The following is a 15,948-nucleotide window of genomic DNA, read 5'->3' as shown; positions in this document are numbered from 1 at the left end:
TGCGAATCTCGCTCCGTCACCAGCCTGTAGCCATTAACCTTTCGCCAGCAACAACAACTATTAAAATTACTGCACCACTGCTGCCATCACGATCTCACTCGTGATACTGAACAGCAAGCCTTGAAGACTACCCCTCTTTCGTCGCTGCCAGATCACCACAGCTCACCAGCCAACAGCTGTTAACCTCTCGCCAGCGAAAACAGCTACTAAAATTACTGCGCAACTGCCACCATCTCACTTGTGATACTGGACAGCAAGCCTTGAAGACTACCCCTCTTCCGTCGCCGCTGTAGCTAGATAACCACAGCATACCAGACAGTGAGGTTTGCCCTGCCAATAGCAGGAGCCACTGTCACCAACTCTCCACAGCAACGCATGCTATTAGGATTACTCCTCTTCTCCCATCGCCGCACCCATATTCCAGACACTAGAACATTAAGCCACATTCCTGTCATCGCTGCCACTGCACAAGTATTCCAGACGCCAGAACACATAAGCCACATTCCTGACATCGATGCCCCCGCCTCAGCCTGACCTAACACTAGATCGTCACCGAGTCATATTAAACACCCGACCAGCATTTCCATCGCCGCTGCTGCCAGAACATCCTGTCTCGCCAAGCAGTTCGTTTCATGATCACTTAGATAAAAGGTTTAAAAAAATCTCAACCTTTTCATTTGTTCCTTTTTTGCTTCCATATGCTCAGTTTCATCCACCTAGTGGATATGGTATTTTGGCTTTTGTCTTCCACTTCATCATGTGAGCAGAAATCTAAGAGTTTTTGTAACTCGACTTGTTTGACAGACTTACACTGTTTTATATGCTTTATATGCTTTATATGTGTCCTCTGTAACATGGACTAGTTCATTTTCATCCGGCTCTTCTGAAACTTTCCACTCAATTTTCTGCAAATCTAAACTTCTCTTCTTATCACTGCTATTATCCTGAACGTTTTACCAGTCCTTGTTGTTTTCCAGTATTCTTTACAGCTTTCCCTAAAATGGTAGCTGCAACCCAGTTTTCTGAACCTGATAACTTATACTGGATTTGCTTCTTTTTTAAAAATGTGCTTTTATGGATTCAACATCCTTTGGTTGATCATTGTGAGTCAGCAAGCAGGTTGGTAAGTGCCACAATGGGAAGAGTTTCTGTTACCAAAGTGGCAGGCACCACAGTAGGAATTTTCTTTCTTTCAGCTGCCACCTGGTCTTCTTCAGTCATAGCTTTTTGATTACTTTCCCCAGGTGTTTCACTAAAACCTGGTTTTAGTTTGCAGAGTCTATTTGGTGAGACTCTCACAAATACACTATCATGCCTCATGAAGATGACTTTGCCATCCTGGAAAACTACCTCCCTTGGTTTGAGACATCGTTCTTTTCCATCCTGCTTGTAAAATACTATTCTGGAAAACCTGCTCTGATGTTCTGATCTTGAATCTTAAAGCATGTATGATCCTTTTATATGCTTCAGGTTGAATTTAAGTCTTATGTATTTTGTGTAAAGTGCTAAAATACTGAAAAATTGTTACTTGTTGCTCCATCCAAAGCTGGTGATTGGATCAAGTTTTAATTTTTGATGAATACTAGCTGATAACTGCTGAATCCATTGTACATTTATTAGGAGTTTCTTGTTATGTTAGCCCAGGTTAGGAGTATTCCTGGCTGTATTCCAATATTCTAAGTTTGCAACTTCAGTAGCATCATGTCAGTTATGGCATGTACACATTCACAGAGTTCATTCTGAAAAAGGCTGGTGCATATAGTGTTCAGGATCGAGGTAACTTCACGCATCTCTTCTGAATTCCTCACTGTTGTCAGTTATCAACGATTCCATAATACCAAATACTCCAGCCCAATTCTTCATCGGAGCATCAATTACACAACTTGTTTTTTTTTTTTATCAATAAACACTGATATAATGTATCTGGATCACATGTCAATCATGTAAAGGATTCAACGGCCTTTGTATATTGCAACTTTTTCATTGCATGATTTTACCATGAGCATTGACACCACTGGTTTAGAGGGTAATATTGCACACAACTGGCATAATTGGCACTTGGAAGTTGTTTTCTCCAAAATATTCTTCCTTCCATGTCATAGCATCCTTTAAAAGTGTCGCTGGTTGTTTCTTTGAAGGGTGAGCAAATTGACGATGGAGCTTCAGTAGGATTAATTTTCTGTCTTAAATATTCAGTTCTTCAAGATTAACTGAATTCTTTTATTGGGTCTGGACGATCCCTATCTTATCAACAGAGATATAATAATGCCCTGATGATGTGAGGTTCAATATTACCTCTTTCCCCAGAATTATCACAGTCGTTTTCCAGGTCCATCTTGACTTTTACCTTTTTCATTAAGGTATAAAGTATTATGGCATCTGTTATCACCACAATACCACATTTTCTCTAGAACTTTGGCATAAAACACTCATTCCAAGTCAACAAGGTATAATGCCTATTTCTTTTAGTATATCTCAGAAACTACTTGATTGTGTATGGATCTTTGTAATGATAAGATGAGGATCGAACCATCAACCTCTAGAAGTGTGGGTGACATTAAAAATACAATTTCGAATTACTTAGGACTTTTAGTCAGTCATAGCTGACAAAACAAGAACATGCTATTCCTGTAGATTAAAGGAAAGTTTCCATCCAAAATTCTATACAGATTTCTAAGTTCGACAGAAAGATTTGAGTTTGACAAGATACATCTGAAGGAGGTTGGAGGTTACATCGACTGATATGTTGCAAAAATGACACTCAAGATCAGAACAGTAGTCTGAAGAATCCCAATAATATAACTAATCAATCCTCATGTCAAAAATTTAGAAATTTTATTGTTAAGTTAATCATGTATGCATAATCACCAATGCGTTTATCCACTACTCCACATTCCCAGTAAGAAGTTTTATTCCTGTAGCACCTGAAATATACTCGATCTCCCGAGTTATATTTATTTCTTATCATGTGTGTAGTGTTTCGGACAATTGCTTTTCTTGGCAATAGTTTATCAAACACTGATTTCACCTTCTTTTTCTTTAAATATACGGTGGGGGCTGACCAGTCGCTATGTTCTATTTTTGATAGTATTCCTGTCTGTTCCAATCTGTCTAATTCTTTATTAATCTTTTCCAACCCAGCGAACGGCACGTTTCGCTTTTTTCTAAAAATTGGGCTGGTGTTTTCTTTAAGTTCAAACGAGGCCTTAAATTTATTGCAACGACCTAATTTAGTCATAAATACATCAGGGAATAATTTTTTTAAGTCCTCTTTTATATTTCTGTTGTTGGAGTAGTACATTATATTTTTTTACAGAATGTATTAATTGGCTTATCCCAGAGTCCAAATTTCTCAATTAAATCTATTCCAAACAGGTTTTCGTTATTTTTCAATACGAACATTTTTAATTTCTTCATAATCTCTTTCAATTTTATTGGAAGGATAACTTCTCCTTCAAATTTTATCTCACCACCAGTTACCATCCGAGCTGATTTACTTGTTTTCATCATGGTTGGTTTATCCAACTTTTTCCATGTATTCAAGTTTATTATACAAATATCGGATCCTGAATCCAGTTGTAATTTTATTGGCGTTTTAAATATTTCCGCTTTTATGTATTTTCGCCGATTTTTGTCTAATTTTTCATTTGATTTTGTTTGCTGTACTCTCTTTCTCGTGAAATCTTTATATCTGCAACAATCGCTTTTGTGTCCGACTTTCTTGCAAATGTAGCATTTTTTCTTCTTATAAGGGCAATTCGATTCCCAATGTCATTCTGCGCATCTCTTACAGTTATATCTAGGAAGAGACTTGTTATATTCTTTACTATAATTATAATTATTATATTTGGAATATCTCGTTCCGTTTTGACTGCTTTTATTTGTATAGTTCTTGGTTGGTGTGTATGGTTTTCTAACCTTTCTTACATATGCCACTCCGGATTCTTCTATCTTTTTTGAATCCATTTTTAGTGTAATGGCCCTTTCACAATCCTCTGCTAATTTCTGAAGTGTTAAATCTTGCTCAGATTCCAGCTTAGGCAACACTCGTCTGCGTATTTCTGAATTTTTCGTGGAGACTAACCCTTGTGCGAAGATTAGGCATTTGAAATCTTCTACTGTTAGTTCCGCTAGCTTAAAATTATCACAGTTTTTATTGACAACTAATGCGTATGTCAAATAATCTTGGTTGTCCATCTTCCTTAGATTCATACACAACCATCTCTTATGAAAAAGAGATATATTCGGATGAAATAATTCTTTTAGTAATTTTACAGCTTCCATGAAATCTAATTCCGTAGTTTTTTTAGGTAGTATATAATCTACGAACTTGCTGTGTTCTCTTATACTCAACTTCCTGAGTAAAAGGCTCACTTTCTGGCTATTTGGCCAACTTTTGCAGTCCAGTTGAAAGACATCCTCGTATCTTGTATAGTATGCTTCAAAAGTCTTTTCTTCCTCCGGCACATAATTAAATGTGTCCATGCTATTAAATATAGTTGTATGCGAGAAATTAGTATTGTCGACCTTTTCTTGATTAGTCTTTAATAGTTCCAGTGTTTTAGCAAAACGTTCATTTTGCCTTTCTTCATATTCAAATTGTAATTTCTTCTGCCTTTCTTCTTGTTCAAGTTGTAATTTCTTCTACCTTTCTTCTTGTTTCATTTGCCATTTCAATAATTTATCCTCTCTACATACATCTAGCTCGGATTGCGCCTTTTATTGCATCTGCAAAAATTGCATTAACATTCTAGATAAATCTTCCATTTTTTTTGTATCCTTCAGTAGCAGTAATGCAGTTACGAAGAAAAATTGTACAATTTCACATGCAACACAATATCCGTACAATATAAAATGGCTTGTGTTACAAAAAAAAATTGTTCATAGTTCCTGTTTTCAATAGTAATATCGCTGCTTGAATAATATTTTCTCACTTCGCTAGCGAGTCAAGCTCATCCAACCACAACATAAGAACTGAGGCTTTTGCTGAAACCACAAAATACGATTTACTTTTCTGTTTTAGGCATTTCCTAATAAATAACAGCCGAACTTAAGTACAACTCTTTCCATAGAAAAAAAAAAGTTTTTCAACTCGAGTCACAATTGAAAAAAATAAAATGTATGGACTACATTTAAATTTTATTATTTATTATTTTTTTTTGCGTGACGTTTTACTGTCTTATATCCGTTATCCAGTGACAACTTTAGTTTAAAAAAAATCTTTCCTTGATTTTAGTTTAACTGTGGTATTTTTTTTTTAATACCGAAGAGAAAAATTTGGTTTACCAAAAAGTCTTTAATTGGTATTTACAGCAATTTAGGAAATCCACTGGTGAACTTTTTTTTTCTTCGTATGTTACTTCCTTGTAATTTAGTAATACGAATCTATTCTTCGTAATTTAGTAATACGAGTCTGTTTGTCGTTTTACAGTTTGTCATTTTTTTTTTTAGATGGATTCCACAGGAAACGGCGTAAATCGTCGCTTTTTTTTTGCCACGTTCGAGTTTTTTTTTTTAAGACTACAATGAAAGGTTTTGTTTTGCCTCTTTTTTTTCCGACTAGTATTTTAGTAAATAAAATACTATTAATCGAGTTTTTTTTGTTTTAACCTGAATGTAGTTTTTGTTCTTGGAATTTGGGAAACAACCATTTCTTTCTTTTAGTGTTGCACTTTGCGAGGAAAATATTTTACAGTTTTCCAATGTTCACTGAATTATTAATTTTTTCCGCTTGAGTCGAACTTCTCTTTAGCGTAAAATCCGTTTTTACGACTATTTCGTTCGTCAAAACTTGTATTCCTTAGAAAGGTCAACCGTTGCATTGTACTTCTTTTTTTAGTGAGTTCTTTCCATTTCTTCGTCAAACTGTTATATTTGACGTTCATCCTCGTCGTCACTGTTAAGTTTGCAGGTTGAAACAAGTAACGTAGAAAGCAATACAAATGACGACTCAACAAACAAAGGTAGATCAAATAAGAAGTGTATTAGGAAAAAGTATATTTACAGGATATTTACATAATGGTGTCAAATAAGAGAGTCTTTGCTGGAGAAACATATCTGCTCTCAGCAGCCTTCGGTAGCTTCTGGTGAACGCACACTCAGACTAACTGAGTCTTCCTATTTATGTGTAATTACTATCCACATATGCAAATGAATGTGTGCCACCACAACAGTTATTATTATTATTATTTCATATTTATTCTTTTAATGTTTATTCTTTATAATTTTATTATTTTTTTATAACTTTTTACTTATAATATTATTATATTATGTTTTCATTTATATATGTGTTTTTGATGACTATGTAGTTGAGTATAAAAAAGTTGCTGCTTTTTGTTCAACTCTAAATTGTGATGTTAACTAATTGGAGCTGAAGAAAAGATAAATGGGATTTTAACAAATAAAAAAATAATCTGTTGAGCACTTGAAAAAAATATTAGTTTCAAGTTCATTTCATCAAAGCATTTTAACTTGTTCAATTATATATACATATATACAAATAAATACACATTAGTCTTCAATATAGAGGATTGGTAAGATGCAGGATATACTTTTGATTACCTTGTGGGAGATCATCACTGATTGGTTCATATCTCTTTGATGGAGAGTCATAATCCCGATCACTAGATGGGATAGTTGTTCCTCCAGAACTTGCATTTTCAAATGCCTATAAAGTAAAACGATTCCTTTAAAGTAACAATGATAAATTAAAAAAAAAACAAACTTGCAATAAAATAAGCTTTTATAATGAAAAAGAGTTTTTGAATTATGATTATATATATATATATATATATATATATATGCTAGCAGTGCAGCTCGGCTTTGCTCAGACTCTATGTACTGTTAATAACTTTATATGCATATGTATATATAATATATATAATCAAAAGTTTGTACTCATGTCCAGGTAACCTACATATAAAACTTAGAACCCAAAATTGGCGGAGGAGTTTGGTAGAGTTTTCAAAACTCAAATCGTTGAACTTGACAACGAAATTTGTAGCCGAAAACCAATTAAAAAGATTTTCCCAAATCTTAATACTCATTATGTCAAACCTCGAATCTGCAGACTAAAAATTGACAGAATAGTTTGCTAGGGAAATGCACACACACACACACACGCACACACACACACACACACACACACACACACACACACACAATTTCACTCTTATAGATGTAATAGATAGATTAATCCACTATTAATCTCAAACCCAAAATTATTTGCTATTAATTTACTATTGTTCTAAACTCAAAACTTATTTATTAATTAATTCACTATTAATTTCAAACCCAAAATTATCTGCTATTAATTTACTATTACTCTCAACTCCAAACTTATTTAGTCTTAATTCACTATTAATCTCAAACCCCAAATTATTCAGCTCTACATTGATAAATACGAAATCTGCATAAATTAAAACATTATATCTAAGAATATTTTATGACTGGGAAATGCTAGGTGGCCTGCTAGTATATCTATATATCTATAAAAGTGAGAATGTGTGTGTGTGTGAGAGAGAGAGAGAGATAGGACACTTCTCAACTTATATAATCAACGAATTTTTGATCTACAGACTTGAAATTTGGTATATAGGGTATTCAGACATATGAAAAACTTTTAATTGGTTTTCATCTGGAAAAAAAGGCTGCTAAGGAGTCAAAATTGAAAAAATTGTTACATGGGTGTGATCGGATTTTTATCCGTTTAACAAATGCGCATACCTGGATAGTTCACATGACAGATTACTTATGTTTGCAAACACTTTTTAAAGATTGTGTCAATCCAGCCAGATATCATACTTGGCTCACTGTCTTTAGATTTTGGTTTTGATCTCAGCCCAAGTATTTTCTATCTTTTATTTTTTTACTAACAAGAAGTGAACTGTTTAGAAAAAACATACTATTCGCATGCACATGTCTCAGTTTCTGTATGAATTAAAATATAATATTTATGCGTATTTTACGACCAGGCAACGCTGGGTGTCCTGCTAGTATATATATATATATATATATATATATATAAACAAAAAAGTAACTAAGATTTAGGTTATTTGTAAAATCATTTAAACCACTGTATGTATTGTGTGTACAGACATCTACTAGAATTTGTTCTTTGTTACGGTTTTTTTTGGGGAGGGGGGTTCTTAGTTAGTCTACTGGAATTTTTTCTGCTCGTTTGATACCTTTGCATATTAGATGTGGTGGGTATTCTCATTTCCTCAAGGTTATTCATAGTTCATTTAATCAGGTCGACCAGAGGTGTTTGTCGGTGACTATGGTGCAGATTATAGTCACAAACAAACACCTCTGATCGACCCGACTAAATAAACTACAAATACCCCTGAAGAAAATAGCATACCTATCATAGCTAATGCATAAAGGTATCAAACTGGCAGAAAAATACCAGTAGAAACCCCATCCCCCCAAAAAAAAACGTAACAAAAAACAAATTCTAGCATATATCTACACACAATACAAACAATCCAGAACTATTCACAGAGATAACAGAAAACTTTGTCCTACTCAGTCAAAATGATAAACTAAATAACGTACTTAAAACAAGAAAAATAATAAACAGTAAATGCCAACCTCAAAACTTAAAACACATCCTAATCTACTTCAAACTCAATCAAAAGGGATTCAGAAATTTCTAACATAAGCCTCTCAAGGGAATAACAGTATTCAGAATATTATAATTAATCATATAATTAGTTATTTATTTATAATTATCAAATTATAAGTATTTCTAAGACAAAATATTATGGATAAGAAAATCACAATAGAAAGAAATTAAAATCTTAAAATCAAAATTAAATAACAGCTCCCCTGCCAAAAACGACTAAACATAGCTTATTCAAACTATGACATATAGCTTACATTACACAAGCCAATACAAGGCACACACACACACACACACACACACACACACACACACACACACACACACACACACACACACACACACACACACACACACACACACAAACACTTTCCCCCACATGAACACATGCATACAGACACACTTATGAGACGAAGTAGCCATGCACCCCACACTTCTACACAAGAAGAAGAATAAATAAAAAGAAAAAATGGAAAATGAACAAGACCGATACCACTCAATGACTCTGAACTGGCCCTATTAAACAAGGGAGAGATACAGCATCTTTTCACTCCTTTATGCTCAAAATGGCTTTCCGAAAACATCTATTTTTACAAATTTTCTGAAGAAGATGCTTTAAAAGACATAAGAAGATTGTTCAAAATGTGTTAACATTATTTAAAAAATTATTTCAATAATTTGAAAAATGAAAATATCAACTAGTAAAACAAGTATAAAAACATAACAATTGTTAGTTACCCCATTCATATATATAATTTTTGTTTTTATCCAGATCACAGATCGTCTTACCATTTTCAGATGAGTATCCTCTGGGAAGATCACAAAGGATATTTTTTGTAGACCAGTCTTAATATTCGATATATATTCTGATGCCGCACTAAACATAGAATTTGCCACGATGTTGGATGGGTAACACAAGTTTCCAGTGCCAAATGCCGGGAAGGCAATGTGTTGTAAATCCAATGCATCTGCTTCTTCAAGACAGTTGCTCATAGTAGATTTGATTAGCTAAAAAACAAAATACATTTTCTGTTAACAAACAAGAAAAAAATTTAAAAAATCTGACTAAACTGCGTCTAGAGATTATATGCAAGTTATAAATTGGTATATTGAGTTGCATCTTTAAAGTCCTATTATGACGTTGTTAAGATTCTACTCAATATTATTAACTTAATATGAAAAATGAGCTCCAAAAAGCATGTTTTTTTAGCCCTAAAAGTCCCAGAGGGATGCGAACCAAAATTTTACCAGGGTCACATGAATTTATATTAAAAACAATAGCCTCCACATTTTGACCAAGTTTCAGGAAAATCTAATGGATGAATCAAACGCTATGGGTCAAAAAGTGTCATTTTTGGCCATTTTGGGGTATTTTTGCCTTTTTTGAGACCCTGGGGATGCCGAATCCCACTATAAATGGATAACGGTGCAGTTTCAGGCCTTAATACATGTATATTTGAGTTGACCGCCGTGAAAAACCACTATATAATCAGACATATCAAGTTTTTGTTGAGAAATATGAAAAAAGAGCCACAAAAAGAGGCGTTTTTAGCACTGAAAATCTCCGGGGATGCGAACCAGAATTTTGCCTGGGTCACCAATACTGGATTTATATTAAGAACAATGGGCTCCACATTTTGGGCAAGTTTCCAAAAAATCTAAAGGATGGATCAAAAGTTATTGGGCAGAATGTGTCATTTTTTGGCTATTTGGGGGCGTTTTTGACCTCTTTTAAGCCCCTGGAGGCACAATGGGAATTTTTGTAATGGATGCTCGGATGCACAGACGCATGGATGCACAGATGCATGGACGCCACTGAAAACATAGGTCCCTCTCCGATAAATCGGTGGAATAATATATTCTAGTAGTACGGTTTTATATCCACTATCCTTAAGGGCTTTGTTATAGAAATTTTTGTGACAGTTTATGTTTACGTAAGAAGAGTTATCACCAATTCTTTTGCTGATTGATTTGGGGATATGTTTTATTATGGAATTTAGGTGATTGGAAAGCGGATTGGCATAAATTGGGTTTACTTGCTTGGGGGAGTGACTCATATCTATTTTATAAATATAGAGATGTGAAAATCAAGCAAGAAGCCATTAAAAGCTACTTTAAAATGCAAATAATTTTATTTTTAAAGTTATTCAGCAGGAAATAGATCATTATAGGAATGACTTAAACTCTGTTAATTTGGGGGCCAAGGGAAAGTCAGTGGATTGCTGTGAATGCTGGCAAACATATTTCCAATAAGTTTTTGTTTCTGGAAATTTTCTCAAAAAAGAGTTTTAAATGCTGTTAATGTCACACTACACCCCTTCCTAACCATCTCTTTTTTGTGTTCCCTCCCCCATATCAAAGCAATGCCCACTTTGGGAAAGATTGATTTAGACTCTAGTATAATATATTGAGCTGAAGTCAGAAATTAAAGCATGCATGGAATGCTTACTCCAGGCTTTTATTAGGTGCATTTTTGAACATCTGAAGAGTATGATGTCCATAGTGAGGAAAAGAGGCAACGTATCATTTCTGGTGTGACATCAATGAAGAGTTCTAATAAAGGGCAATAACTTGTAACTGATAGTTATATCTACAAAAACGGGCCACAACTATAATTAGGCCCCGTTTCTTAGTGTTTTGTCCAAATGAAATGAAACTTTGGTCATAACTAGTTTATTATATTCAAAACATCACATCAAAAAACTAGGGTGTTTGGCCTTTTTTTCTCCGTTGACTGTAAAATGCTCGGAAAAACAATTGAATGTCCTGTTTTTTTTTTGGGGGGGGGGTCACCCTGTATAATTGAGAGGGATAAATTTTATAATTAGGACTTATATGAAACAGTGTGCAGAACCTCTCCATTGAATACTTACAATGCTTCTGAAATGTAAAAATATATAAAAAAAATGACTAATTTTATTTCAAACACTCTGTAACATAAAAGCTGCAACCATGTTTGAGCATTGCAATTGCTTGACACAGACAATTAGATCTTTAATTTTTCAAGCAATTCTATTTTGTTGAAGCTCTTTAAATGAGGAAAGGATTTACACAGAACCAGTATCACTCTCTAACCAACAAAAAAGAGCAAGTCTACATCATTGCAAACTAAAGTTGCTACATTATATCAAAGTTTCCCATCTAAATCTCTTGCTTTTTACGAGGACAGAAAAAGAAATCTGCCTCATGTCTCAATTGTTTAATTATGTCCTGGGAATTTCTATATCCCTGCACGCACGCACGCACGCACGCACACGCACACACACACACACACACACACACACAGTAAGTAAGTAATAATATAAATAAAAGTATTTCTTACATCTGGTGAACTCTGACTCCAGTGAGGTATACAAATATGAAACACTTTGCTGCAAGGTAATTTATATCCACCAGTTACCACAATCTTTTGAGATGCAAAAGAATAATTGTTGCATTCTCTTTGTAATTCATCTCCAGCATCTACAAGAATAGCCTTGGAAATCCCTCCGGTATTTAGATACAATGAAGAATTAGTTGTGTTGACAATGACATCACACTGAAATGAAACACCCATAAGATATAGAGAATTAAAACAAATTTTATATTATATATATATATATATATATATATATATATATATATATAATTAAAAGGGCGCAGTTTTTCACCTCTCCACTAAAATACTGTATGTTTGCAACAACAGATGGCACATACAAATTTATTATGTTTACGCTATTAGCCATTACCTTATTTAACTATAGAATGACATTTTAGACACATTCATTTGTAATATTAAAACATAAGTTTTAATGCTAGGATCGCCATCATCTTCATGGCCATAACCTACAGAGGAAGTAGTTTCCCATTATAACCCCTATTCTCCAAGTACTATCACTGTCACCTACTTACACCCCATATTTATACACACAGGGGACTTAAATTTAAACCCCTTCCTACCTAATTGATTTATTCCCTATTACACATAGCATTTACCTTACCTTCTACACTAGAAATACTAATGTCTCCACATACTTGATCCTAACACTTTGATTGGCTGACACTACCCATTCCAATATTCATGGATTATTGGAATGATTACATTCTCTTTACTTAACGAACACTACACCACCTACATACATATAATTACATTATAACCAACTATCGCAATCCAATAGTTTGTTTTGCTCTTTCCTTTTGGGGGAGGGTGTTATTTACATTAACATACTTTCTGTTTTATTAGACTTTTAAAAAATTTTTTAAAAAGAAACACAGAATGAGTTTCTGAGAGAGAGAGAGAGAGAGAGAGAGAGAGAGAGAGAGAGAGAGAGAGAGAGATTAAAACAATGTAATGGATTGACCTCACAACATTAATCTGTTGGTTTTAATACTTTTTAAAATTATTATTATCGAATACATACACTTAAAAAATTTTTTTTTTTATTACATTTTCACCCCAAACAAGGCACATTGCCACTTTGGTTTAGGGGGCTACTATCAGGCGCAGCAACTACTGGGGCACTATGTAGGGATTCGGGCAGCAAGATGTCGGTTCACATTACACTTGAACTTCTGCATGTCAGTACAGTTAGGGAAGCAAGATCCTGGAATGGAATTCCAGAGTCTAGCGGTTCTGGGAAGAAACTACTGGAGTAGAAAGATCTTTTACATCTAGGGATCTCTACTGTGTGGGGGTGGGATTTAGCTGCCTGTCGGGTTTGTTGAGGGTGTCTGCGTCGTGAGAGCACAAGTGTTTGCAGTTCGTCAGAGCATTCACTATTAAAATACTTGTAGAACAAGCAAAGGGATGCAACGTTTCGTCGATGGGACAGAGGCTGAAGCTTAGATGCCAGTTCAGGGCCTATCAGATTGGCGACTCTTTTTTGAACCTTGTCTAGGAGCGAGAGACTAGTAGTAGATGCACCAGCCCAGATGTGACAACAATACTCCATACATGGGCGAATGATGGCCTTATAGAGATACAGGATACTTTCAGGTGTCAGTAGTTTTCTAGCACGGTAGAGAGAGCCTACCTTTTTCGCAGCGGCCCTGGCAATGTTTTCAATATAATTGTTCCAGCTCATGTTTCCTGTGAACGTTAGGCCAAGCAGTTTGAAAGATGTACTCTCAGACAGGGAGTCACTGGCTATTGCTATTGGTGACAGAGAAGGTTTCTTGTAGTTATTGAAGGAAACAAGTTTAGTCTTGGCAACATTGAATGTGACCATCCATTTATGTCCCCATTCCACTACAGATTGGAGGTCATCCACTAGTGTTTTTGCTATTTCTTTAGATATGTGTTCATTTGTTTTCCTGTCATGCCTGTTATAGAGTGTAGTGTCATCAGCATATATACCCATCTCAGAGGCAGTTTTGTCGGGGAGGTCATTCATAAATATCAGGAACAATAGAGGTCCAAGAATAGACCCCTGAGGCACTCCCGCATTTATATCACACTGTTTAGATGTTCGACCGTCGAGGACAACCTGGATTTTTCTCTTATCTAAGAACGATTTAATTATGCTAAGTATTCTACCAGTGATACCGTATGATTTAATTTTCCTGAGGAGACCCTTGTGCCATACCCTGTCAAAAGCCTTAGATATATCTAGAGCTACCGCTCTGCCCTCCCCCGCTTTGTCCAGTGAATGGTATATACATTCAGAGATTACAGTGAGGATGTCAGCTGTGGAACGGGCTTGTTTAAATCCATATTGTTTGTCAGTCAGATGTTTAGCATCTGTATGGTGCCGGACTAGAGCATGGTTAATTATGGTCTCAAATATTTTGGCGAAAAGTGTGAGGAGGCTAATGGGGTGATAATTTGATGGGTCAGTTCTTTTGCCAGAATTCCTGAATATTGGTACCACAGAAGCAGTTTTCCAACAGCCCGGAAAGCATGATTCATTAAGGCATTTGTTGTAGAGTTTGGAGAGAACTGGAGCTACTTCGGCTGAGCACTTTTTAATAGCACAGTTGGGATGAGATCAGGTTCACATGCTTTTGAAGTGGCAAGGTTTTTTTATGATAGCATGTACCTGAGCAGGGGTGATTTTTAGATCGTCTAGCGTGGCGTCTGTCCACAAAGGAAAGTCAGGCAGGGGGTTGTTGGAAGGGTCCAGTGTGGAGTTTGAGACGAACCGGCTGGCAAGCATATTAGCCTTGTCGGTTGCTGAGCAAACAACCTCGTGATTGTTGGTTAGTGGGGAAATTGTTGATTGCCCATTATTTACTACACTGTTGTAGATTTTCCAGAAGTCACGATTTCCTAATTTTTGTGCTTCGATGCGTTTTTTAGTGGTTTATTGTTTTTTCTTAGTTTTTTTATATCGAAATAAAACGGAGTTTCTTGCCATTTCTGAAACCTACCGTATCAGCAAAGAGAGAGAGAGAGAGAGAGAGAGAGAGAGAGAGAGAGAGAGAGAGAGAGAAAGAGAGAGAGAAAACAATACTAATACCATTGTGGTGTTAAGGCTTGAAAGGTGGGTACTGTGGTGTTCACCTGACGGGTAATAACAAAGTTTTCTACATAAAGAAGAATATGTCCCCAACGTTATGCACACTTGACAGTCATATGATCACTCTTTGTATTTGTTGTATCTGTTTAGTTTTCAATATATTTCGTTTTCATTAAATACTGTCTTTCTTTCAAACACTTACAGGGCCACAACACAAAACTACACTAAACTACCTATATTGCAAACATAAAAGTAAACCAAATTTCCTATATTACAAAAAAGATTAAACTTACACAAAACTATCTATATAAGAAACAAACAAAACTAAACCAATGTACATTGTAAACTGAACAAACTAAACCAAACAACCAACATAGCCAATAGAAAAAAACACGAAATTAAACAATAATATTACAAAAGCAGATTACTTTTATGTGTTTGCATCAGAAGGTTTATGTGTCTTTAATGTAGATTGCTAAGTTTAGTTTTATGTGTTTGAAATGTAGGTTGTTTAGTTGTTTGCATTTGCAATGTGTGTTGTTTGGTTTAGTTTTATGTGCTTACAATGTAGATTGTTCTGTTTAATTTTATGTATTTACAATGTAGGTTGTTCGATTTAGTTTTATGTGTTTGTAATGTAAGTTGTTCAGGTTAGATTTAAATGTTTTCAATGTAGTTTGTTTAGTTTAGTTTTATGCGTTTGTAATGTAGATTGTTTTGTTTAGTTTAGTTTCATATGTTTATGTGTTTGCAATGTAGGTCGCTCGGATTAGTTTCATGTGCTTCTAATGTGAAACTCTTTGCCAAGAACTTTGCAGCTAATTCTACCTTTTGCAACCAAAGCCTTCAACCCCCAGTATTTCGTCCTGTATTAGAAAACCCGCTATG

General features: G+C 34.9%; 1 protein-coding gene across 3 annotated transcripts in view; it reads right to left on the bottom strand.

Annotated features, from left to right (window-relative positions):
* LOC145254817 (protein mono-ADP-ribosyltransferase PARP14-like) overlaps nucleotides 1-15,948 on the bottom strand; it is a 99,261-nt gene that overhangs the window by 55,880 nt on the left and 27,433 nt on the right. For 2 of the 3 annotated variants that reach the window (XM_080113643.1, XM_080113645.1), the window contains exons 5-7: nucleotides 11,946-12,161; nucleotides 9,413-9,631; nucleotides 6,562-6,667 (exon numbers count right to left, since the gene is read on the bottom strand). In XM_080113643.1, coding sequence (XP_079969769.1) covers nucleotides 6,562-6,667; nucleotides 9,413-9,631; nucleotides 11,946-12,161 — 541 coding nt within the window. The remainder of the gene's footprint in view (nucleotides 1-6,561; nucleotides 6,668-9,412; nucleotides 9,632-11,945; nucleotides 12,162-15,948) is intronic. The other variant, XM_080113644.1, reaches the window with a different exon arrangement.

This window comes from Euprymna scolopes, chromosome 30 (assembly GCF_053919585.1).
Source record: "Euprymna scolopes isolate OS-2025 chromosome 30, ASM5391958v1, whole genome shotgun sequence".
NCBI lineage: Eukaryota > Metazoa > Mollusca > Cephalopoda > Sepiida > Sepiolidae > Euprymna > Euprymna scolopes.
Note: the sequence above shows the minus strand (reverse complement) of the source record. Positions and strands in the feature narration are given on the sequence as shown.